This window comes from Leptosomus discolor, chromosome 9 (assembly GCF_034619465.1).
Source record: "Leptosomus discolor isolate bLepDis1 chromosome 9, bLepDis1.hap2, whole genome shotgun sequence".
NCBI classification, from domain to species: Eukaryota; Metazoa; Chordata; class Aves; order Leptosomiformes; family Leptosomidae; genus Leptosomus; species Leptosomus discolor.
Window position 1 is genome coordinate 29,981,539 of NC_141399.1, and position 18,607 is coordinate 30,000,145.

Consider the following 18,607-nt stretch of genomic DNA (forward strand, 5'->3'; position numbering starts at 1 on the left):
TCTGAAAAAAATAATATCTGCCAAGCTGAGATATAAAGTCATGAGGATTTCATTTCATACAAACATACTGAGTCAGATTAAATAGTGTATGTTTTGTACTGACCCCATTTTCCAGGGAGAGCTGTGCACAGGTCAGGAGAGAGCACAGTCTCACCTACAAATCCTTATCTGACAGATCACCACCCTGGTATCTCTCCGGTTAAACAGATGTGAACCAACAGAGAGCAAGTGGAATAAGGACCGAGATAGAGAACCTCAAGCTCCTCTGGTTAGGGGTTGTTGAACCGTGCTTTCTCTCAATGTTTGCTGTGCCACTCACTCGTTATCTTTTAAATAAGTTCCTTCTGACTTTGACCTGCTGTTTCCTGCCGGGGCTGATGAGCCATGAGTGCAGAGTCACTTCTTCTGGGCCAGTTCCTCAGTGCACACTTTCAGTGGCTACCACATGAAGTTAGTCTAAGAAAAAATGTTACTCTTGTTTTCACTGGAGTTATTCCCAGGCTATTTCAGAGTGTTATAAAAGGGGTAGCAGAATTATCCAGTGATCAAAGAAATAAATTGCAAGTCAGAAGTCCTGGGTTTAATTTCTAGCTCATATTAAACCAAAACTAACCGTATGCCCTCTTTATGCCTCCACATACTCATTTGGAAGTTTTAATAACAATGATGACACTCACTTCAAGTTATTCTTAAACAAATAAGAAATTTATGAAACATCACAACAACACAAAATGTTAAGATCAGGTTTGACCCATGAGTTTTACAAAGTAAATTCACAGCTTCATTCAACTGACAGGCTGGAAACGAAGGAGTTCAGCTCAGCTGCTATCTAGCTCAGAAATCACTGCACATTGTTTGCAAACTTATCAGGAGTGACTTGAATTGTGAATTAGCTTCAGCAAGGCAGCTGGCAGGCTGCTGAAGCATACAATGCCTGCTGAATCTGCACTTCCTGTTGGAGACGTGCAAAGGAGAAGGCAAACTATGAAAGAGCAGAGAAACCGCTCCCAACTGAAGTCAAAACTACGTGCAGCACAGGCACGACAGGGCCAGTGGCTGATCCGGGGGCCAAACCAGAATTCCCAGCAACAGCAGTGCTGATAGTACTCAGCCCTTGCACAGCACTTGCCATGGAGAGCTCTCAAAGCACACTGTGAAGATCAGGCTCACCCATCTTCCCCCACCTCCTGGCTAGGCTGGGTTAGACTGTAGAGCTGGAAGGGCAGCACCCTGACCTTCCCAGACCCACGCTGCAACCCTGCAGGCAGCTCTCCAGCACACAGCCCACGGCTGGTGCTTGCTTATTTTTACATCTTGGTTTTCAGTAAATAATCCAACCTATGTCAAAAGCAGCGGCAGACACCAAGACATGTTCTAGCCAGCCTTACCCAAGCACTCACCTGGACAGGCCCCGGAGCACAGCTACGTGGCCGGACACTCGCTCCTCGCAGGCAGATGTTCCCCTTGCACCGCAGGTTACAAAGCTGAAGACGCTGTAAATTCTCCCAAGATCCAGGTCTGTGTGTACCCACACAGAGAAATAACAGGAAGATGCTTTCTGTGTGCGGTCTGATGGGAACACTGCAGCCTCAGCGCTTCAGGTAAAACTCCAGCTTGTGCACTGCAATTCACTAAAAACAACTGAAATATGTCATAGCATGCTTCTAAAAGACCTCACGGGGCTGGGAAAACAGCCAATATGCAATATACTCCTAGAAAAGCTTTCTTGCTGCAAGTAGGGCCTTTTCATTCATTTCACTGTCAGTAAATTTGATCAAAGTCTCCTCTAGCACAGGACCGTGTTATTCTTATAACCAACGAGCATTTGCTTTTTTTTTTTTTTTTTTTTTAAATCAGTTTTAAGGTTGTTAGTACAATTAAGTCCAAATCTCACTCTGAAAAATTAGCATTTACTCTGAAAGGGAGAGGTTACATTGCTAGTGAGAAGAAAGAAAACATTAATAGTTTCCAGCAATAGAAGTTACAGGATGAACGCAGTTTAGACGCGCTTCAGCCAGTATTACCACTGCTCCTGAAATACCGCTCAGTGCTTTGCAAGCCACGATACGCCATCCTGTGGTCATCCAGATCACCAGGAACTTCTCACATCTGGTCCAAAGCACCCAACACAGCTAGACAGGCATTGTGCGTGCTGGCTCTTATCGTCATCCATCCTAAGTACTACACACACTATGCTCTTTGTTGCCAATGCAAAGCAAGGCTGAAAGCCTTCAGATACTCTCCGAAAAATACCTGATAAACGCCAGTAAGTGCAAGTTGCAAGATGTGGCTGCGGCATGGCTGGCTTGCTGTCCGCATACAGCTATACCACAATCCTCCTTCCTCAGCATGAGCCTTCTGTTGGCAACAAGGATAACCGTGCACTTCACAGGAAAACCACCACTTTCTCCACACCAAGCGCGTGTACCAGCCTCCTGCCATGCCATGTGCTTCCTGCGGGGTGACATTCCTCCTCCCGCCCTGCTATGGTGCTCTCTCCACAGTGCCTTGTCCCACCAGGTCCCCCAGGCTCTCCCCCTGCACCCACAGCTTTTGGGGCATCTTTGTCCCACTCCTACACCCTCTCCATTCACCTCACACTTCACCTCTCCCCCCACCAAAGAGTTTTGCCCACTAATGTCTGGGACATGTTTGACGGAAGCTGGCAATCCTGTTCAGTAACTCCACTGCTGAAGGCAAGAAGTTGAGCATCCGAGCTTGCTTTGGTCAGCCAAATGCAACTATAACCTTCAAGGCTGATGCAGACTCAGTGTAAAGGAGGCAGGAGGAAAGCTGTGAAAGTCCACACAAATTCAGCTAGCCCTCCATATCCCTCTTTGTTGCCCATCTCGCCCACCCTATCCATGCTGCCTGACATTGCTCGCACTGCTGGGTCGTAATACAGGAGGGAAAAAAAAGAAGGAAAAAAAGGTGACCAGCAGCAATAACAATCCTCAAAAAGCAAATGTTTCCTATTACAGTGCTAGTTCTTTCAAGCTCTTTGATGTCATTACTCCCACACAAAACTCTTTCTTTCACAGTCTGTTCTTGCACACGAACAAGATGTTACACGTACTATACGTAGCACATCCTCAACTCTTATTTAAAGCACATTTGTCCCAACTCACTGTACTTTGTTCTCTGTATCATTTTTCAAACCAGTACTCATACATCATAGCCACAGAGGCATTTTTATTCTAATTGTCCCTTTCACATATTTTTTTTCTTCAAAATTCTTGGAGGTTCTGGTCATTAAGTAGAGAAATGTTGACACATACCTAGGGTTGAGACTGAGCTGCTAAGTTCATGGCAGTAGGTGATTTTATCCAAAATTTCAGGGGCTTGTAGAGCAAAGAGTTTGCTTTGTCAGAGGTCAGAGCCAACATTTAGATTTAGATCCTGGACCAGTTAACTTTAGCTACATTCTTTATGCTACTTCGGCCCACAGTTTTTCATTCCACCTGCTTCCCACCTGTGTATTACAGATCCCAACTTTTTCATACTGAAAAAACTGTTGACCATGCATTGCATTGATAAACTGTCAGAGTTCTCATGGCAAATTTAAATTGCAAATTATTTGGCACAACAAAAATCTAGTTCTAGCACAATACAGTTTTCATAATCTGCATTTTTTGTTCATAGGAAGAACCTACCTACTTGGCATCTCCAAATTTTATAACACAAGAACAAAACAAATTGTTCTAGATTTAAAAACAGAACATTGGCCCTGGCATGCTCATCAGAGGCACAACTCAAACCCAAGGCCCAACAGGCCCCATATCAAAAGGCTTTAAGATCTAAAAGCAAGTAATAAAAAGCAGCTTTAATGCAAAATGGTTTGGATTGAAACAAGAGACTTCCGTTAAGTACCCAGTACACTAATAAAAAGGATAGCCTTGAGGTACATGTGCAAGTTAAGAGTGGAAGTTGTGTGCATTTGTATCTATGGGAAGGGCAGCGCCAAGTCAGCAGCCTGGTGACTGCAACCCACTCGCCTGAAGACCCTTGATCCACAGCAGGAAGCAAACCCAGGCTGTCATGCTTAAACCAGCTCTGAAGCCTATTCACTCCCGCAAACAGACTTGCCCTGGAACAGCTTCTACTTTTGATTTTAGCCTGATACAAAGGTCCTAGCCGTGAATTAGATAACCAGCCCTTACAGAAACCCAACCACCAACTCCCTGCCCTCTCCAAAGACGGCTGAAACCGAGACAACTGGTACTCTAATTTTGACTGGCAAGCATAGCTTGCTCTTCTGGGGGTGGATCCAGCAAAACAGTCCTAGACTTGCCAACATGGAGTCTTTTCCTCTATATTTGAACAGCACAGACCCTCTCGAAAGTCTCTTTTGCTTGAAAAAAATACATTTTTCATTTGAAAATTAGTTGGATAAATGAGGTCTACATCCAGGGCTAAAAGTCTAATTTATAGTCAAAGGAGCTAGTTACGACATCCTTCTCACTGGGTCATCTGGAACCTTCAGTGACCCAATCTTACATCAAACACCATTTGCTAAGGATTATTTAATAACAGATTTCAAGAGAGACTGAAATACTGAATGGTAGGTAAAGTCCCTTTCCACTTGCTATGGACAGTTGCCATTTAGGTAATAGCCTTGGAATAAAGGGCAGTTTATGTAGCTCCAAAAATATTTCTTGGCCTTTACTCCAAAGGGGCAATTGAAACAGTCCTATGACTTCATGAATTTTTTGAACCCATGTTAATGTAGAGCTTTTTTATTATGAAGTTACTGGGAAGATTATACAGATGAAATTCCCCCAGGAAAAATAAGTTCTTGTCTCTGCTGTCACACAATATATTAGCAGGGTCTACAGATAAGAACATGAACATTTGCAAAAAATAATTTCCCAAGACTATTGTGTTTGTGTACCAGAATACAGGAGTTCCAAATCCACCTAAGCCCGCTCGAGTTAACCTGTGTACAGCCCCCAGTGTGGTTCTGTCTAGAGAAATGTGCCAAGCTGAAGCCTTATATTCTTACATTTAAAATGGTTTTAGCATTTTGAGTTGTTAAAATGAGTATTCTCTTTTTATCATGACTCAAAAAAACCCCTCTCACTTCACTGTTTTCATACAGAATAGCCTTCCCTGTGCATTTCAACAATGAGTTTTCCAATAAAGTCTGCAGGACTCAGATTTACATCCTCACCCACTGACAGTTTAATTACTTTCCTTGTAGGAGAAAGTATTTAATCACATAGAGTCAGAAAAACAGCCCCTTAAATACAGGCTTTTGGGCCCGTGATTCCCCATTTGAAATTCAATGAAGGAGAATGAAACATGCATACTGTGATCCATTTCCTGATTCAGAACACTTGATACTATCAAAACATACAGAGTTCCACAGCTGACACACACATTTTTCTAAACCAATGGTAAAATCCTTCCAGCATTTTAAGCCCAAGAAATGAGGATTCAGCATGCTTCAGATATGATCTAAAGGCAGCGCTAGTCAATGAGCCGTACAAAGACCAACATTGTAATACTGTGCTAATTAACATATTAAAAACAATCCCTCTAAAACACTGCTTGAATTATGCTGGTATTTGCTGGTATTCTAACTTTCTTCTCAACAGTCACAACATTAAAAGGTAAGTCATCACTGGTGATTCTCAGCAATATGCATATATTAATGGTTCCTTATTTTTTTAAAAAAAAAAAAAAAGGAGGGGAAGAAAAGACAGGAATTCTCAGACACTCATCATAGCAATTCAGCACAAATAAGTCTGGTGAAGTCATAAAAAAAACAGTCATTAAGTGTGAAGTGTCAACAGTTACACAGCTGACTACCAGCACCAGCTTGCCTTCTTCCCCAACCTAGTATCTAATTCATTGCAGACAAGACAGTTAAACCCAGAAATGCAACTTCTAGTCAGTTTTAGTCAGGGTATACTGTACCAGCCTTTACACTGCAACAAAGATTGATTCTGTAAGCAGCAGCAACCCACATGCAGCTAAGTGCAAATATCAGGTCTCAGAGAAATATCAGAAAACTTAGTTTTAAATGAACAAGTGGTCTTACGCAAAACAGAACACGGTCCTAGATGGGACCAATTACATTACACAATGACATTCATTCTGAAACAACAGACACGGCACGTGTGCATATTACATATATATTTTATAAAAGAGCAATGTCTTCTGAAGACTGAAGAATAGCCAGAACACTAAAAAAGAATGCTGTAACAAGAGTGAATATTTGTGCGTTCGCTTTATGAAGCTTACATTCTAATGTTTACAAAGGCCAGCACTTATATAAGACTCTCCACTAACAAACAAATCTGGAATACATCGATTGTACAGGTAAGTCAGCCAAAAATAAGCAACAGCTATGCTCTTCTCAGTTTTAAGAAAGCATGCAACAGGTTTCCCCCTTCTGCCACCCCTTGTTCAAATTTCTAAATCACAGTACCAATAAAAGCACAGTATGGACGAAACTGGGGCACAGGTAACAGGTTGAATTTTATCACAGACTGTTTATCAATATTTTGTGAATGTAAAAGCAGCCGCCTTCCAGCATCGAGAAGGCAGAGAAGATACAAGCATGAATAAAAAAATAATTAAGCTATTTAAGACATCAAAAATTCAAGAAATAGCACTGTGCATATACAAATAAAATTAACATTCAATACTGTAGAGCTCGTTCAAAAATGGCACCAATGGACAATATTTTACAATATGCACATTTATTTGAGGTGGGGAACTAACGCTCCACAGATGAAAAGGCGAATACAAATAGTAGTGCCACTGTTGGCCCATTACGGTACTTCTTACAATTTAATGGAAACACTTTTAAAAGTAATCTAGTATGTACACATCTTCTGGAAACTCAACGACTTCTTCAGAACAGAAAAAAATATGGTTCTCCCCTCCCCTTTTTAGCCAGACAGTATTGCCAGAGACTGTGCTCACTTTTAAAGCACATAATCTTACTTTAAATTCAGTGCTATTTTCTTTCAGAAAAATCAGAAGTTGTACTTTTAGGTAACAAAAGCATTTATGTTACAAACATTCAAAAATGGAAGCTTATGATTCTGGCAGACAATGTTGCATATTAAATACAAACCAGCCAGCAATTACTGAACATAAAAAACTTATTCAATCATAAAAAAATACTATAATTCATCACCACAGACTTTTTACATAGTTATAAATAATAAATAGCATAACACAGTAGATTACAAACGGATTTATTTTGCCCCGTTAAAGTCTTTAAAAAGTAAAATATCTATTGTCTTACCTCAGACTGACCAAGGTACTCTATCAAGACTACCCATAGCTCGAATAAAACTCCTCAGCCAAACAATATGCAGAGCTCGGATTCAATTCAAACTTGGAAGTCTTTCCTCAGAAACTGAATGTTCACTTTGCTGCTTGCCCCACTCATGACAAGGGCACAACCGTGGCGCACAGCAGCTGCGAAGGGCGTCACTTCGGCCACCATCTCACAGCAGAGCTGGGACTGCCCACGGCACCTTGCCACAGAGCACACGCCTCGGAAAGGAACACTAAGGAAAGCAGCATCGACGACAGATTCTGGTCAGCACTCTATAAACAAGCTGTACACAAAGGACTTTTCCCACCCCCCCCTCTGGTTTACATTCCATAATTCTGTAACAATGTCCCCTAAGGCACAAAAATACCTATGACCTCAATGCCACAGGAGACATCGATGGTGCCATACATGGTTCTCCTACACAGTAGTTTAAATAAGTTATCTGCACTGTACGTCTTAGACCGAGGCATGGATTAATTTTCCTTGGCCAAATCTTGTTGAATATTGACCTTATTTCATACAACCTGTAGGACAAAGGATCTGGGGAGAGAACTAGGCAGCTATTTTAGTCAATGTTCATATTGTTATTTCTTCACTGATGGCAAAAGTGCCAGTCACTAGTTATTTTGTGGTGGGTTTTTTTAATGTAAGTGAGTGAGATTTCCCCATCCACTGTGGTCTTCTGTAATAAAAACAACCAGCAGCACTAAGAAAAGAAAATATTTTTTCTCCTTTCCACAGGAGAATTTGAGGCTAGTGACTGAAAAAAAAGCAAGGAGAATAGTTTTACTCAACAGTAGAAGTGCCAGAGAATAAATTAGTATTTTCAAATCCTTCCAAACCAAATTATTTCCCCAGACATAGTGACCATGATAATGATAGAAGTATTTTCCTAAAAATTGCAACACTAATTGGTATCTACCTATTCTTGGAATCAAAATATATGTGTAGTTCTTGAAAGCAAAAAGTTAGTATAATCTGAGCAGACATCTTATTTAAAAAATAAATTCGCAAACCCAGACATTAATATGGTCTACAATGTCCATTAGATGGATAAATCAAAATCAATGGAAAGTCACCAAGGATTACAGTTACAACAATTTTTCATTTTAATAATCCTCATGTTAATGGTTCAAGGATCAGAGTTCGTTTCTCTGTACGAGTGTACAGTAAGGGAACAGCACAGCCAGACACTGACTTGCAACATAAGTCACTTAGGTGAGAGATCATCCATCAAAATGAAGGAAGAGCATGAGTTTGAGCATGTTACGGGAGACTCTGTGGTTATGCTGCCTTTAGTCAGTGAATCAGAGGAAGAGCCAACGCTGCTGCTACTCCCATCAAGAATATCTGAAGACAAGCTGGGGGGGGAAAAAAGGGTTATTTAGCAACAGGCACGATGACTTTGTATACCAAGCTAACGTACTTTCGCCTTTGCAGAGAAGATGTAGGAGACCTATACTACCACTCAGTCTTTACTTCAAGACTGGCAGCCCTGAAAACTCCTTGTTTTCTATAGCATGTTATACATATATTCATGCTCCTTACGGGAATGAGGAGCAGAATTATTTTTTTAACATGCAGAATAAGTTATGACTCTGATTTTAATCAGACATAGAAAGGAGGTGACAATTAATGAGAATAAAACCCTAAAAGATTATAGGAAAGGAGTAATAAGAATCGAATCAACTACTATGTTCTTTAATGTTCAAAGCACGATTTTGAAATATATTTTTCCCTGGTAAGCAAGGAATTCCTGTGCTTGGTTTTTGAAGTCTCGATACAAGATTCCAGAGGGCACATAAACTGATGCTTTCGCAATTTAGCTGGAAGCAACATAAAAAACCCACTCGTAGGCAGTTTGTATAAACATGAACTATGTAACTGCAGTAACTATTCACACACACGTTGTCTAAGTACCCAGATAAGTAGCACAGATACTGTATGACCACTGCCTACAGCACAATGAAATGATGAAGCATCTTTGAGGAGAAGTAACTTTGCTTATGAACCAACAGGGATTTGTAACAATTACATTCAGCATAAAAATTCTGATACACAAAATCTAGGCTAGAGTCTGCTCAGGTAGAATCAATCAAAGGAGCAGGAATATTGTCACACTATACCACCACAGGAATAGATCCCAGTAATATGCATATGCAAGACACACACAAAGTATTTTTTTCCGGAAGAGCAAACAAAAGAAAGCTTGTGATAAACGTGTATTCCCCGTTTTGGCATTTGAGGGCACATGAAATATTTTACCACGAACTGAGATCTGTCAGATGTGTAACATCTGGAGAAAGCATGTTGGTTGTTCCTTGAAAAAGTCTCTTTGGCTGACTTTCAGTTTCCATTTCACCTAAGGAAAATAGCACAAATAATCAAACTCACTTGAGTCTCTGGAACGTCCATTTAATATCTGCCTACTGTAACAGATAGGTTTGTCCCATGATGGAGTAAGGTTGCATTTTTAACACAAGTCCTCTAATTCAGCCAACAAAGCACTCGGGCAAGACATTAATTTGATGCTAGCTGTTGTTTAACCATGCAGTCCATCCTCCATTTAACTAATGCTTCAGCAGTATCTGAGGGGCTACAATGATCTCAAGACATAAAACTTGCTACTTGGACAACAATCAGACAAAATAACTTAAAGCAAACTAATGATTATGACTTCATTTTAAGTAGGCAGTTGAGAGGAGGTAGCTGACATAAGACAAAATACAGAGATTAAAATTCTTATGCGATCGTGAAAATAGGGATGCCAGCTTTGTTCAGTTTTACCCTCCCGCCTACAACAAATTCTGATGCATATGTACATTTTTACAGAAAAGCTGAACAGAAAAAACCTGGCGTGTGTATGCACTGCCACTTACTCATCATGGATCAGACTGTCTTTGTACCTGTAATCATCTACTGACATTAAAAGATTAAACATGATGGGGAGAATTCATATGATCTGTTTAGTATAATCTGCCCTGACAACGAGCTAGCTCATTAATAGCTTCTGTACAGACACATTTGGAAATATAATGAACTTGCCCATAACAAGCTTCAAGAAAGAAAAACCTCTCAGCTACAGTGTATTTTAATTTTTAGTTTGGCCACAAAACATACAAAACAGAAATAAATTTTCTGGCTTTTTAGCTATACTTCACAGCAGTTGTGGTGTCAGTTTGAAAAGCTGATGGAGGTTAAGCATTATATCAAACCAGTATATACTAACATGTTATGCAAGAGAATTATACTGCAACTTGTTTTATAAAAGCTGATACAATCCCCCCCTAAAATTTCGTATTTCCTTCGGCCTGCGTGGATACATTCTCTTCTTTGAAGGGAAGGAATAGCAGCTTCTATCAAGTAGAACGGGCAAAAAAAAGTTCTAAAATACTTGGTCTTATACAAAAATGAGGAAAACCAAAACCACCAACTTAGGTAACACTTTTGCCACTCGAAATTTCACAAAGACAAAACTGCACTGCTACAACACATTGCACAGTCTACCAGTATTAATTCCCTACAGCAGAGAAATCTTCAATACATAGCTTCCTTCCCTTCAGGCATCATGGTGTCAGTTTGTTACATATTATGGTGTCACGTCAGTAAAGCTACTGTTAAAATTCAGAAAATAACAGGATCATGTATTTAGGAAAAGAAATAAGGTTCATTTAAATGGATTAGATGTTTTAAAATTAAGTAACATTTTGGAAATTCCTTGATATTTTGAGTAAAAAAGGCAAACTCCTCTGTCTACTTTGTAAAAGTTACTCCACATGAACAGGGTGAGGAAAGCCTGCCCTTTACCTGAACTGTTTTTAATACAATCTGTGTAAAGTCCACCGTAAAACATTTAAAGTAAAACAATGCAGTATTAATACCTATTCCCTATTGATCATTGAGCCTTTTGTTTTAACTTTTAATGCCTCAAATTCATAGAAAATAACAGCCAAGATAGAAATGACATCTATGAGAAAACTTGTCTCTCCCTGCTGTCAATTCGCTATAAATCAGGCAACATTCTTTATCTGATAGGACAAGCAGCCCTAAAAGAAAAAAAAAAAAAAAAGGGTAACTTTTCTTGAAGGCTAAATAAGTCTTATAAATAAAAGAACATGCTTTTGGTGCAGTTAAAAATGCCTAAGTTAAAAAAAATGCAGAAAGGGTAAGCATAGCTAGAGGCACACTTGTAAATATCTTGATCTTTCAGTTCTACTATGCAGACTTGTTCCGAGGTATATTTTGAATATCCTTAACACTGAACACTTCCAGGAAAGAAAGTAGTTTTCCCCCTTCAGGAGGAAAGGGCACTGATCTATCCATTTCTCTAAACACTCACCTTCTGAACTTTCAGAGCAAAACCAAACATTCAGTACTAAGTTTAGAAGATACTGCATGATAAGCAACATTCCTAAGATGATCTGAAGGGTGTGCACCATACAGTGGTATTCTTAGGAATGTCCAAGCTTACAAATATTTGTAACATTTAATTCGATGTTGAACAAAGTTTGCCTCTTTCAAGCAGCAGCTGCTTTTAAATTTTTTTATTCTTGTGTTTTAGACTAGCTACTTTACATTGTTTTTTTAAGTTATGACTAGCAAATTCCAGCTCACTGTGGATGTAAGTGCAATATATTTACAGAACAATAACAAAAAATATGGGAGAGAGAAGTGTAACCAGCTGCAAAACCATATCCACATTAAAACACCTGGTAATGTAACTACACATACCTTTTCTTTTAATGGGGCCAAGAACACTGGGCCTGATACAGTTGATTGGACTTTGACTCCTCCTGCTAGAGAGAGAATACTCCGTCAGGCCTGGAAAGGTTCTAAGCCTGAACACCACTTTACCTAGCATCAAATCAACACAACCACAGCATAAGAAACTTTCATTAAAACTATTCCTGCACAACTGGAAAGCTTAGGGAATCTAAATACATAGATAACAAAGAAGTGCTGCCTATTAGAGCAGAGTATCTGCCACACAAAGTTGTAGAACATTTTCTAGGGTTTTCTCCTCCCCTTAGTGCATCACATCCTCATTACCACCCATTTCTAAACTGTGCATAATATTTACATAAAACTGATATGCTGACAAATTTAATCAAGTTCATCTGAAGTACCTAGGAATTTCCCCACAAGTTACCAAGTTCAGTCTAAAGTTGACACAGGCTCCTGTAAGAGCACCCACATAAAGTTACCATTGCTAAAGGCTGAACTTTCAGAGCATTTCTATGTGGTGATACTTCAGCTATTGTAAAACTAAAGTCTCTTTTAATGCCTTAACATCAGCTTTAACTAATCTTGGTGCTAGCTTTGGAATTTAAGTCAATGTATTCCCTTTACTTGCAGATATTACTTACTTGGAGAATCGCCTTGTGGGACTGGGAATAGGACTTGGAGGTAACCCATTACTGCTCACAAACATTTGCAATGATGGTGAAAAACACTGCTGCAGAAAAAGCCACATTAAGATGCTTCAGAATTTCCTTTTAAATACTTCGGTGTTTCACCCCACCCTCCAAATAAAACACTCCCAGATAAAGAAAAGCTAGTAACAGAGTAAGGCAGAGATGATCAAACACAATCTTAGAAGCATTAAAACTTAACTTGCAAAAAATACACTGGCTAATGCAATACTGCTCAGAATAACCTAAAATTCAAGAAATCTGAACTTGAAATAGAGACTGTTTTCTAAATGAGACAGTTGTTTCTGTTCTTTCTGTTACATTTAGAAGCAGCAGTACAGGCCTTAATTTTTTTCAAGGCGTTTGTTAAACAAACAAGTTGAGTTTACTCAAAGTACATTTGACCTGAAAATTTAACACAATATTCCAGAGTAGAACAGAGTATTTAGATCTGCGGTTCTGCAGCTAATCTCAGCTTAGCCCACGAATGCCCATAGCTAAGCACAAGAATGCTTCTGTCAAGGTATCTACTACTGCTTTACAGCTGTGGCTCCAAAGGTACCGGACCAGCTGCCAGCATCAGTGTTATACTAGGAACACATTCACCCAGCACCAGTATGTGGCTGCTCCATGCATCAATACTGGTAGAGGTATGCAATTAAATAGTAGCAGTACAAAAGCGGAGCCACAAAAGAAGGTGAAGACAAGGTCAAGCAGCCCATCTTTAAACACAGTTGTCAGTTTCTCTGTGCTACATTTCAGTTTTCCAATCCTCTCTGGAAAAAGTAGTTTATCTACAATCCATCTCTTCCCTTTCTCCAGCATCTGCCATCAGTCTTCAGCGTGAGTTCAGCACGCCTGAGCCCTTCTTCACTGGGAGTTTACGCCTTCCTTTCTGTAACTGATGGACAGATTTTCACCCTCCTCACCACAGATTTGCAGCACCACAGATTTGTGGGTCTTTGCCTACACTTTTACTCTACACATATGACATATTCCAGTTTTGGTGCTTCTTCCCCAGTACCCCTCCACTTACGCAGCTGAAGATCATGTCCAAACCTGGCTACTCTAATGCCCTCTTCCAGCTTCCCTAGAATCAGAACCCTAACCTGTCCGAATATCGCACAGATAGCAGCAACTGAAAACATTCAGTGTGACAGAGCTGGCACACTGCTTAAAACTCTGCAGGCTCTTAAGACGGTAACGATCTGATTCTTATAAACCAATAAAATGGGGTTTGGGGTTAGTTTTCTGTTGTTTGGTTGTGTTTTTTCTCTAAACTATCAAACAATTCAGGAAGTTACATGTCTTCACAGTTCACCTTGGTCTAAAATGTTCTCTCAGTTTGGTATCTCACTTATCCTACCTTTCCTATTCCTCTTGTAGGTGAAGGTGCGGGAGAAACTGGAATGAAGTCTATTCTCTTTGGGGAGGAAGATTTCTCTGACTTGTCCAAGTCATTGTCGCTCTGTAAATATAAGGTTTCAGACTTAACACAGGCACAGGACATTACCTTAGAATCCAAGGCAGAACCTTCGCATGGAAAGTCATTGGGCCAAACGTGCAAAATAGCTAAAGCAGATGAACGTAAGCTCTTCTCAGATTATTTTCACAGTTAATTCCTCTCTTCCCCTTAAATTCATCAGTTGAGTGTAAAAGTAGAATTAAATAGGAAACATCCATAAAGAGATTACCAGGCTCAAGCTTTCCTCCCATGACTGGCTTATCTGCATTGCAGTTTGCACTTCCCTAGAATACAAAAAAATCCCATCAGTAGCTACAAAGATGATAACTCTGGCTACTTTATCATCTTGTTTCGCACTCACCTTTCATGTGCTGTTTCTCTGTTCATTAAATCCACTCCTTCCTCCTGCAGGAGATACGTCATAAGTTTTCCCATAATGTTTGATTCATCACAGGTACTTACAATAACACTCGTGATTGAATACTTTGCCATTAGAATTGAAATACAAACAGTAGGACCACCCCAGAAAGAAAAGACTGCTACCAGCCCAGCTCCCCACTTCTCTTGAATGAAAAAACACTTCAAGAAATGCAAGGTAGTTTAAACGTGACTACAAGAAGCCTTGCAAAAACACCTCCTTGTGGAAACTGAGTCTTAAAAATGACTGTTTCCTCCAGTACGTGAAAAACTCAATAGGAAAGAAACTCCCATTATGTAAGTACTTCAATATTATATAATACTTTTCATTCTGTTACTAAATATACGGATTAAAAACTACTCTTACCCTTCTGATCTGATGAAGTCGGCTACTAGGAATACGAATAGGAGATGATGACAACAACTGAAAAAAAAAAGTGACAGCCACAAAGATTAAATCACACATCAGCAGCTTGCATACATCCCATTTACCATCACCTACATCTTAACCAAATTAAAAATGAGACGTACAACTACATGGGGATGACTCAAATCACGTTACAAAAAGAAAACACTGACCTTCAAGAGAAAAGACTTGTATTACCACTTACAGATCCATTCTATCACTCAGCAAGTGGCACAGACCTCAGACTCGCAAGCAGATACTGCTTGGCACCTCAAATGCACAAACAGCTCGTATGCCACTTAGACAAGTGAGATGTTATAAATGAAACTACGACGATTATACAATTCCCTACCGCCTAGAGTAAGACAACAAAGTCCTGTACTAATTAGTCAACCAGTCAGCTATTAGAAAGGAGAAATGTCCATGTTTCAGATCAGTCTTGAACAACACTCCCTAAAACTTTACTTTTGCAATTTTTCAGTTGCATACAATTTTGTGCATTTAATTCCTCCAGAACTTTGGCTAACGTCACACACAAACAGGCCAGCGGTTCCCACTCAGGACACCCATGTGTCTACTGTAACAGCTACTGCTTTGAGTTCCAAAGTTTTGGATTCTTATTTTTAAGAAAGCTCGTAACAGCAGATTTTGAACTAAAAATCCATGTTGCTTTCTCTGAACAGAAGACACAGAAGAAATCTATTTCAGGACTAGGTTCTACAGGTTTCAGAAAAGCAATACTTAAATCTTCACTACCCTCAGACGAGAAAGAAAAGTTTTAATGGAAAAGAGCATATAGATCCTTGAGTTGACAAGGAAAGGGGAAATAAAGAAACGCAACATCTTTGAAAAGCTAAACAACTCAGTACTGTACACTGCCAGACTCGTGTAACAGAGGGCAGAATATCACCCAGCAAACAAATTACTCTTCTTTAAATGACTTTCTGATGTCTAGTGTTCAGTCTTTGCAAAAAAAGAGCAGCCACAGCAAACAGGTCAACGCAGACTTGTGATTCTCCCATTTTTACAACAAATTAAAACACACTTTCAAGACTTTTCATTGTGACAGCAGTTTTCTCTTTCAACACATGGTCAGGTCCAAATTAACTTTAAGACCTTAATACTGGGAATTGCACATAGCTTCAGCTGCTGTTCTCTTCCTGGGGAAAAACAGTTAATACACCAGTATTATTTCATTGCAAGTTACCATTACAGGTGGAAATAAAGCACATTCTGCAGCCTGGAAGATTGCTAGGATGCTTACAAATCAAGTCTAACTTCATTTCTCTGGCCTAATTATTTCTTGTTAGATGTAAACAAAACATGCTTAAGATTCCTTACCATACTGTGACGGCTCATAACCGTTGTACTGTTCCTGCGAGTACGCAACACATAGGGCTGAAAAACCTGTGAGTTGTCACTGGAGGGAAAAGAAACAACAACTTTTGTGAACAACTTTCCAAAGTGTGCTTCACTTAAAACTACACAGTGCTATGATGCACGCTCCAGTTTTCAGTGCACTAAAAACGCTCATCTTACTTCAACAGAAGCACTACTGTCACTGAAGGAGCCCAGCAAGCACTTTCCTCCCGCCAGCCCGCGCAGAGCCCCACGCTGCGGCTCCGCAGTTACAAGAAGTAACTCGCCGCCTCGACTCGAGCATTCCGAGAAAGAAGTGACACGTTTCAGAGGCCTCCACCGCGCACCAGCCACAGCGCAGGGAGCGCTGAGGGCCTGCACGAAGCGCGGCCAGCAGCGCGGCTCGGCACGTCCGGGAGCGCAGGGTGCCCGCCCGGCCGCCACCCGCGCTGCTCGAGCGGCCGAGCCTCGCCAGGCAGGGCGCTCCCGGGCTCCGGGCCCAGCCGCCGCCGGGGCTCCAGGCCGGGCCGCGCTCACCTGAGCCCGTGGATGAGGGGGGCGCTATTCGATCTCCTCAGGCCGCCCCCGTCACTCGGGGCCGCGGCGCTCCCCGGCGGCAGCTCCAGGTCCAGCTCCATTTTCTCCTGAGCCATCGTGGCACCGGCGGCTCCGGCTCCTCCCGCTCCGCCGTGACGCCCATTCACTGCCGGCGGCCCCCGCGGCTCCTCATGCCGCCGCTGCCCCCGGCCGGGCGCGGCGCGGCCGCCCCTACAGGCCCCGCGGGCGGCGCCGCAGGCAGAGGCCGGGGGCGCGCCGGGCCCGGCGAGGGGGGCGGCCCCAGCAGCGCCCCATGCCGGGGGCGGCCCGGGGGGCGGCCCGTTCCCCCTCCCGCTGTCGACGACGAACAAGCTCTCCGCGGACGGGCCCGCCGCCGCCTCCTCCTCCTTCGCAGGCAAGGGACCGTCTCCGCCCGGACCCACCCCCGCGCCCGCCGCCCCACGGCGCGCACGCGCGGGATACGGGGCGAAGGCTAAGCTACCCGCCCTCCACAACGCATGCGTCCTGCGACGGCGTCCCGCCGCCGCGCATGCCCACGAGCCCGGCATCAGGCCCGAGTACCGACTTCGGCTGCACGCGGAGTCCCAAGAGTCTCCGGAGGGGGAGCTCGCGATGGCGAGACCGGGGGTGTGTTAGAAACGCCACAATGGGCGCACGGGTGCGTCAGGCGGGGGCGTGGCCTGGAGGGAGACAAGGGTTCGAGTCCGACTGCGGCCAGGTCGCACGGCGCGTTCTTAACCGGGACAGTCCCGGGCCGGGCTTGTGCCGTGCCGTGCCCTGCCCTGCCCTGCCCTGCCCTGCCCTGCCCTGCCCTGCCCTGCCCCGGCGGCGGGCGGCGCTCAGGGTGAGAGCCTCTCCCTGCAGCCTAGATCACGCCGCTTTTCCCGGCGTTTTTCCCAGCCGCCTTTGGCTGCTGAAGCACGTAACGTGTCTTTAACGAGAACGCGAGCCTCTCATGCACGCGCCGCTTGCAGAAATCCGGCAGAGCGTTTGTTATGAGACGTGTGATCTTGTTCTCGGCTGTATTTACGTTTGGACTGACCTTTACAGCTCCATTCCAAGTGATCACAGTGTCTAAGTTTGTGCTGACTGATTTTTATTTTCTAATGTTTTTCTGTAATAACAATTGCAACATCCACATTTGTCTCTTATATGCAGGGGTCGTCAGGGTCAGCACCAGCACCAAATTTTGAAAGGTTTTCATTTTCTCCTGAGAATCAGCAATTTTTTTCCAGAGCGCTAGGTACAAAAACAGTTAAGATGGAAAAGTTAGGATTTTTCATCATTTCAACTTTCTTAAGTGGGAACGTGGCTACATGAATTATTATTCTCTTACTTCAGAATGATTGAACATAGATGTTCCTATATAACTGAGTAGAACTATTGCTTATAGAGCTTGCTATTCATTACAGTACCTCCTTGTATTTTTTTATTATTCAAGACTCACTTGGATATATTCCATTTTTTCTGCCTCCAGAGACAGTGGGTATGTCTCATCAACTGCTTTTGTTGATGCTAACATTTCTTGCATTATACTGGCACTATTAATGAAGACCTTTGTGCCTATTAGATTCCTGAGAGGAGCTAACAGCCCCACAAAATTACATTTCAAATATTTTCAGGATTTTCCAGTATGTATTTATACTGAAAAACCTGGAGACAAAATTCCTTGTCCTGTGTTACTGCAGAAGGAA

At 42.1% G+C, this 18,607-nt stretch overlaps 1 protein-coding gene and 1 non-coding gene across 10 annotated transcripts; both read right to left on the reverse strand.

Annotated features, from left to right (window-relative positions):
* Window positions 1-5,157: 5,157 nt before the first annotated feature.
* PABIR2 (PABIR family member 2) lies at window positions 5,158-17,008 on the reverse strand. 9 transcript variants are annotated; one of them, XM_086470582.1, is made up of 10 exons: window positions 16,893-17,008; window positions 16,338-16,416; window positions 14,958-15,014; window positions 14,535-14,578; window positions 14,403-14,457; window positions 14,075-14,176; window positions 12,664-12,749; window positions 12,029-12,090; window positions 9,563-9,659; window positions 5,158-8,658 (listed from the first exon to the last, which is right to left on the reverse strand). In XM_086470582.1, exons 1-10 carry the CDS (start codon window positions 17,006-17,008, stop codon window positions 8,508-8,510), a joined length of 849 nt encoding a protein of 282 aa, XP_086326708.1. In that variant the 3' UTR covers window positions 5,158-8,507. The 9 variants fall into 9 exon arrangements, with proteins under 9 accessions (XP_086326708.1, XP_086326717.1, XP_086326714.1 ...); XM_086470591.1 differs by having other exon boundaries at window positions 12,029-12,093; XM_086470588.1 differs by having other exon boundaries at window positions 12,664-12,752.
* LOC147414905 (small nucleolar RNA U109) lies at window positions 8,741-8,881 on the reverse strand. The gene has a single exon (XR_015183809.1). It is a non-coding gene; the product is annotated as a small nucleolar RNA U109 (small nucleolar RNA).
* Window positions 17,009-18,607: the final 1,599 nt, after the last annotated feature.

Excerpts from the sequence above, each read along its gene's own strand:
- PABIR2 (XM_086470583.1), bottom strand. The coding sequence starts at position 17,008 with ATGGCTCAGGAGAAAATGGAGCTGGACCTGGAGCTGCCGCCGGGGAGC. Across the intron at positions 14,579-14,957 it reads GACTTCATCAGATCAGAAGG|GAGGAAGGAGTGGATTTAAT; the intron begins GTAAGAGTAGTT and ends TATCTCCTGCAG. Across the intron at positions 8,659-9,562 it reads CTGACAGATCTCAGTTCGTG|CTTGTCTTCAGATATTCTTG; the intron begins GTAAAATATTTC and ends TTCCCCCCCCAG.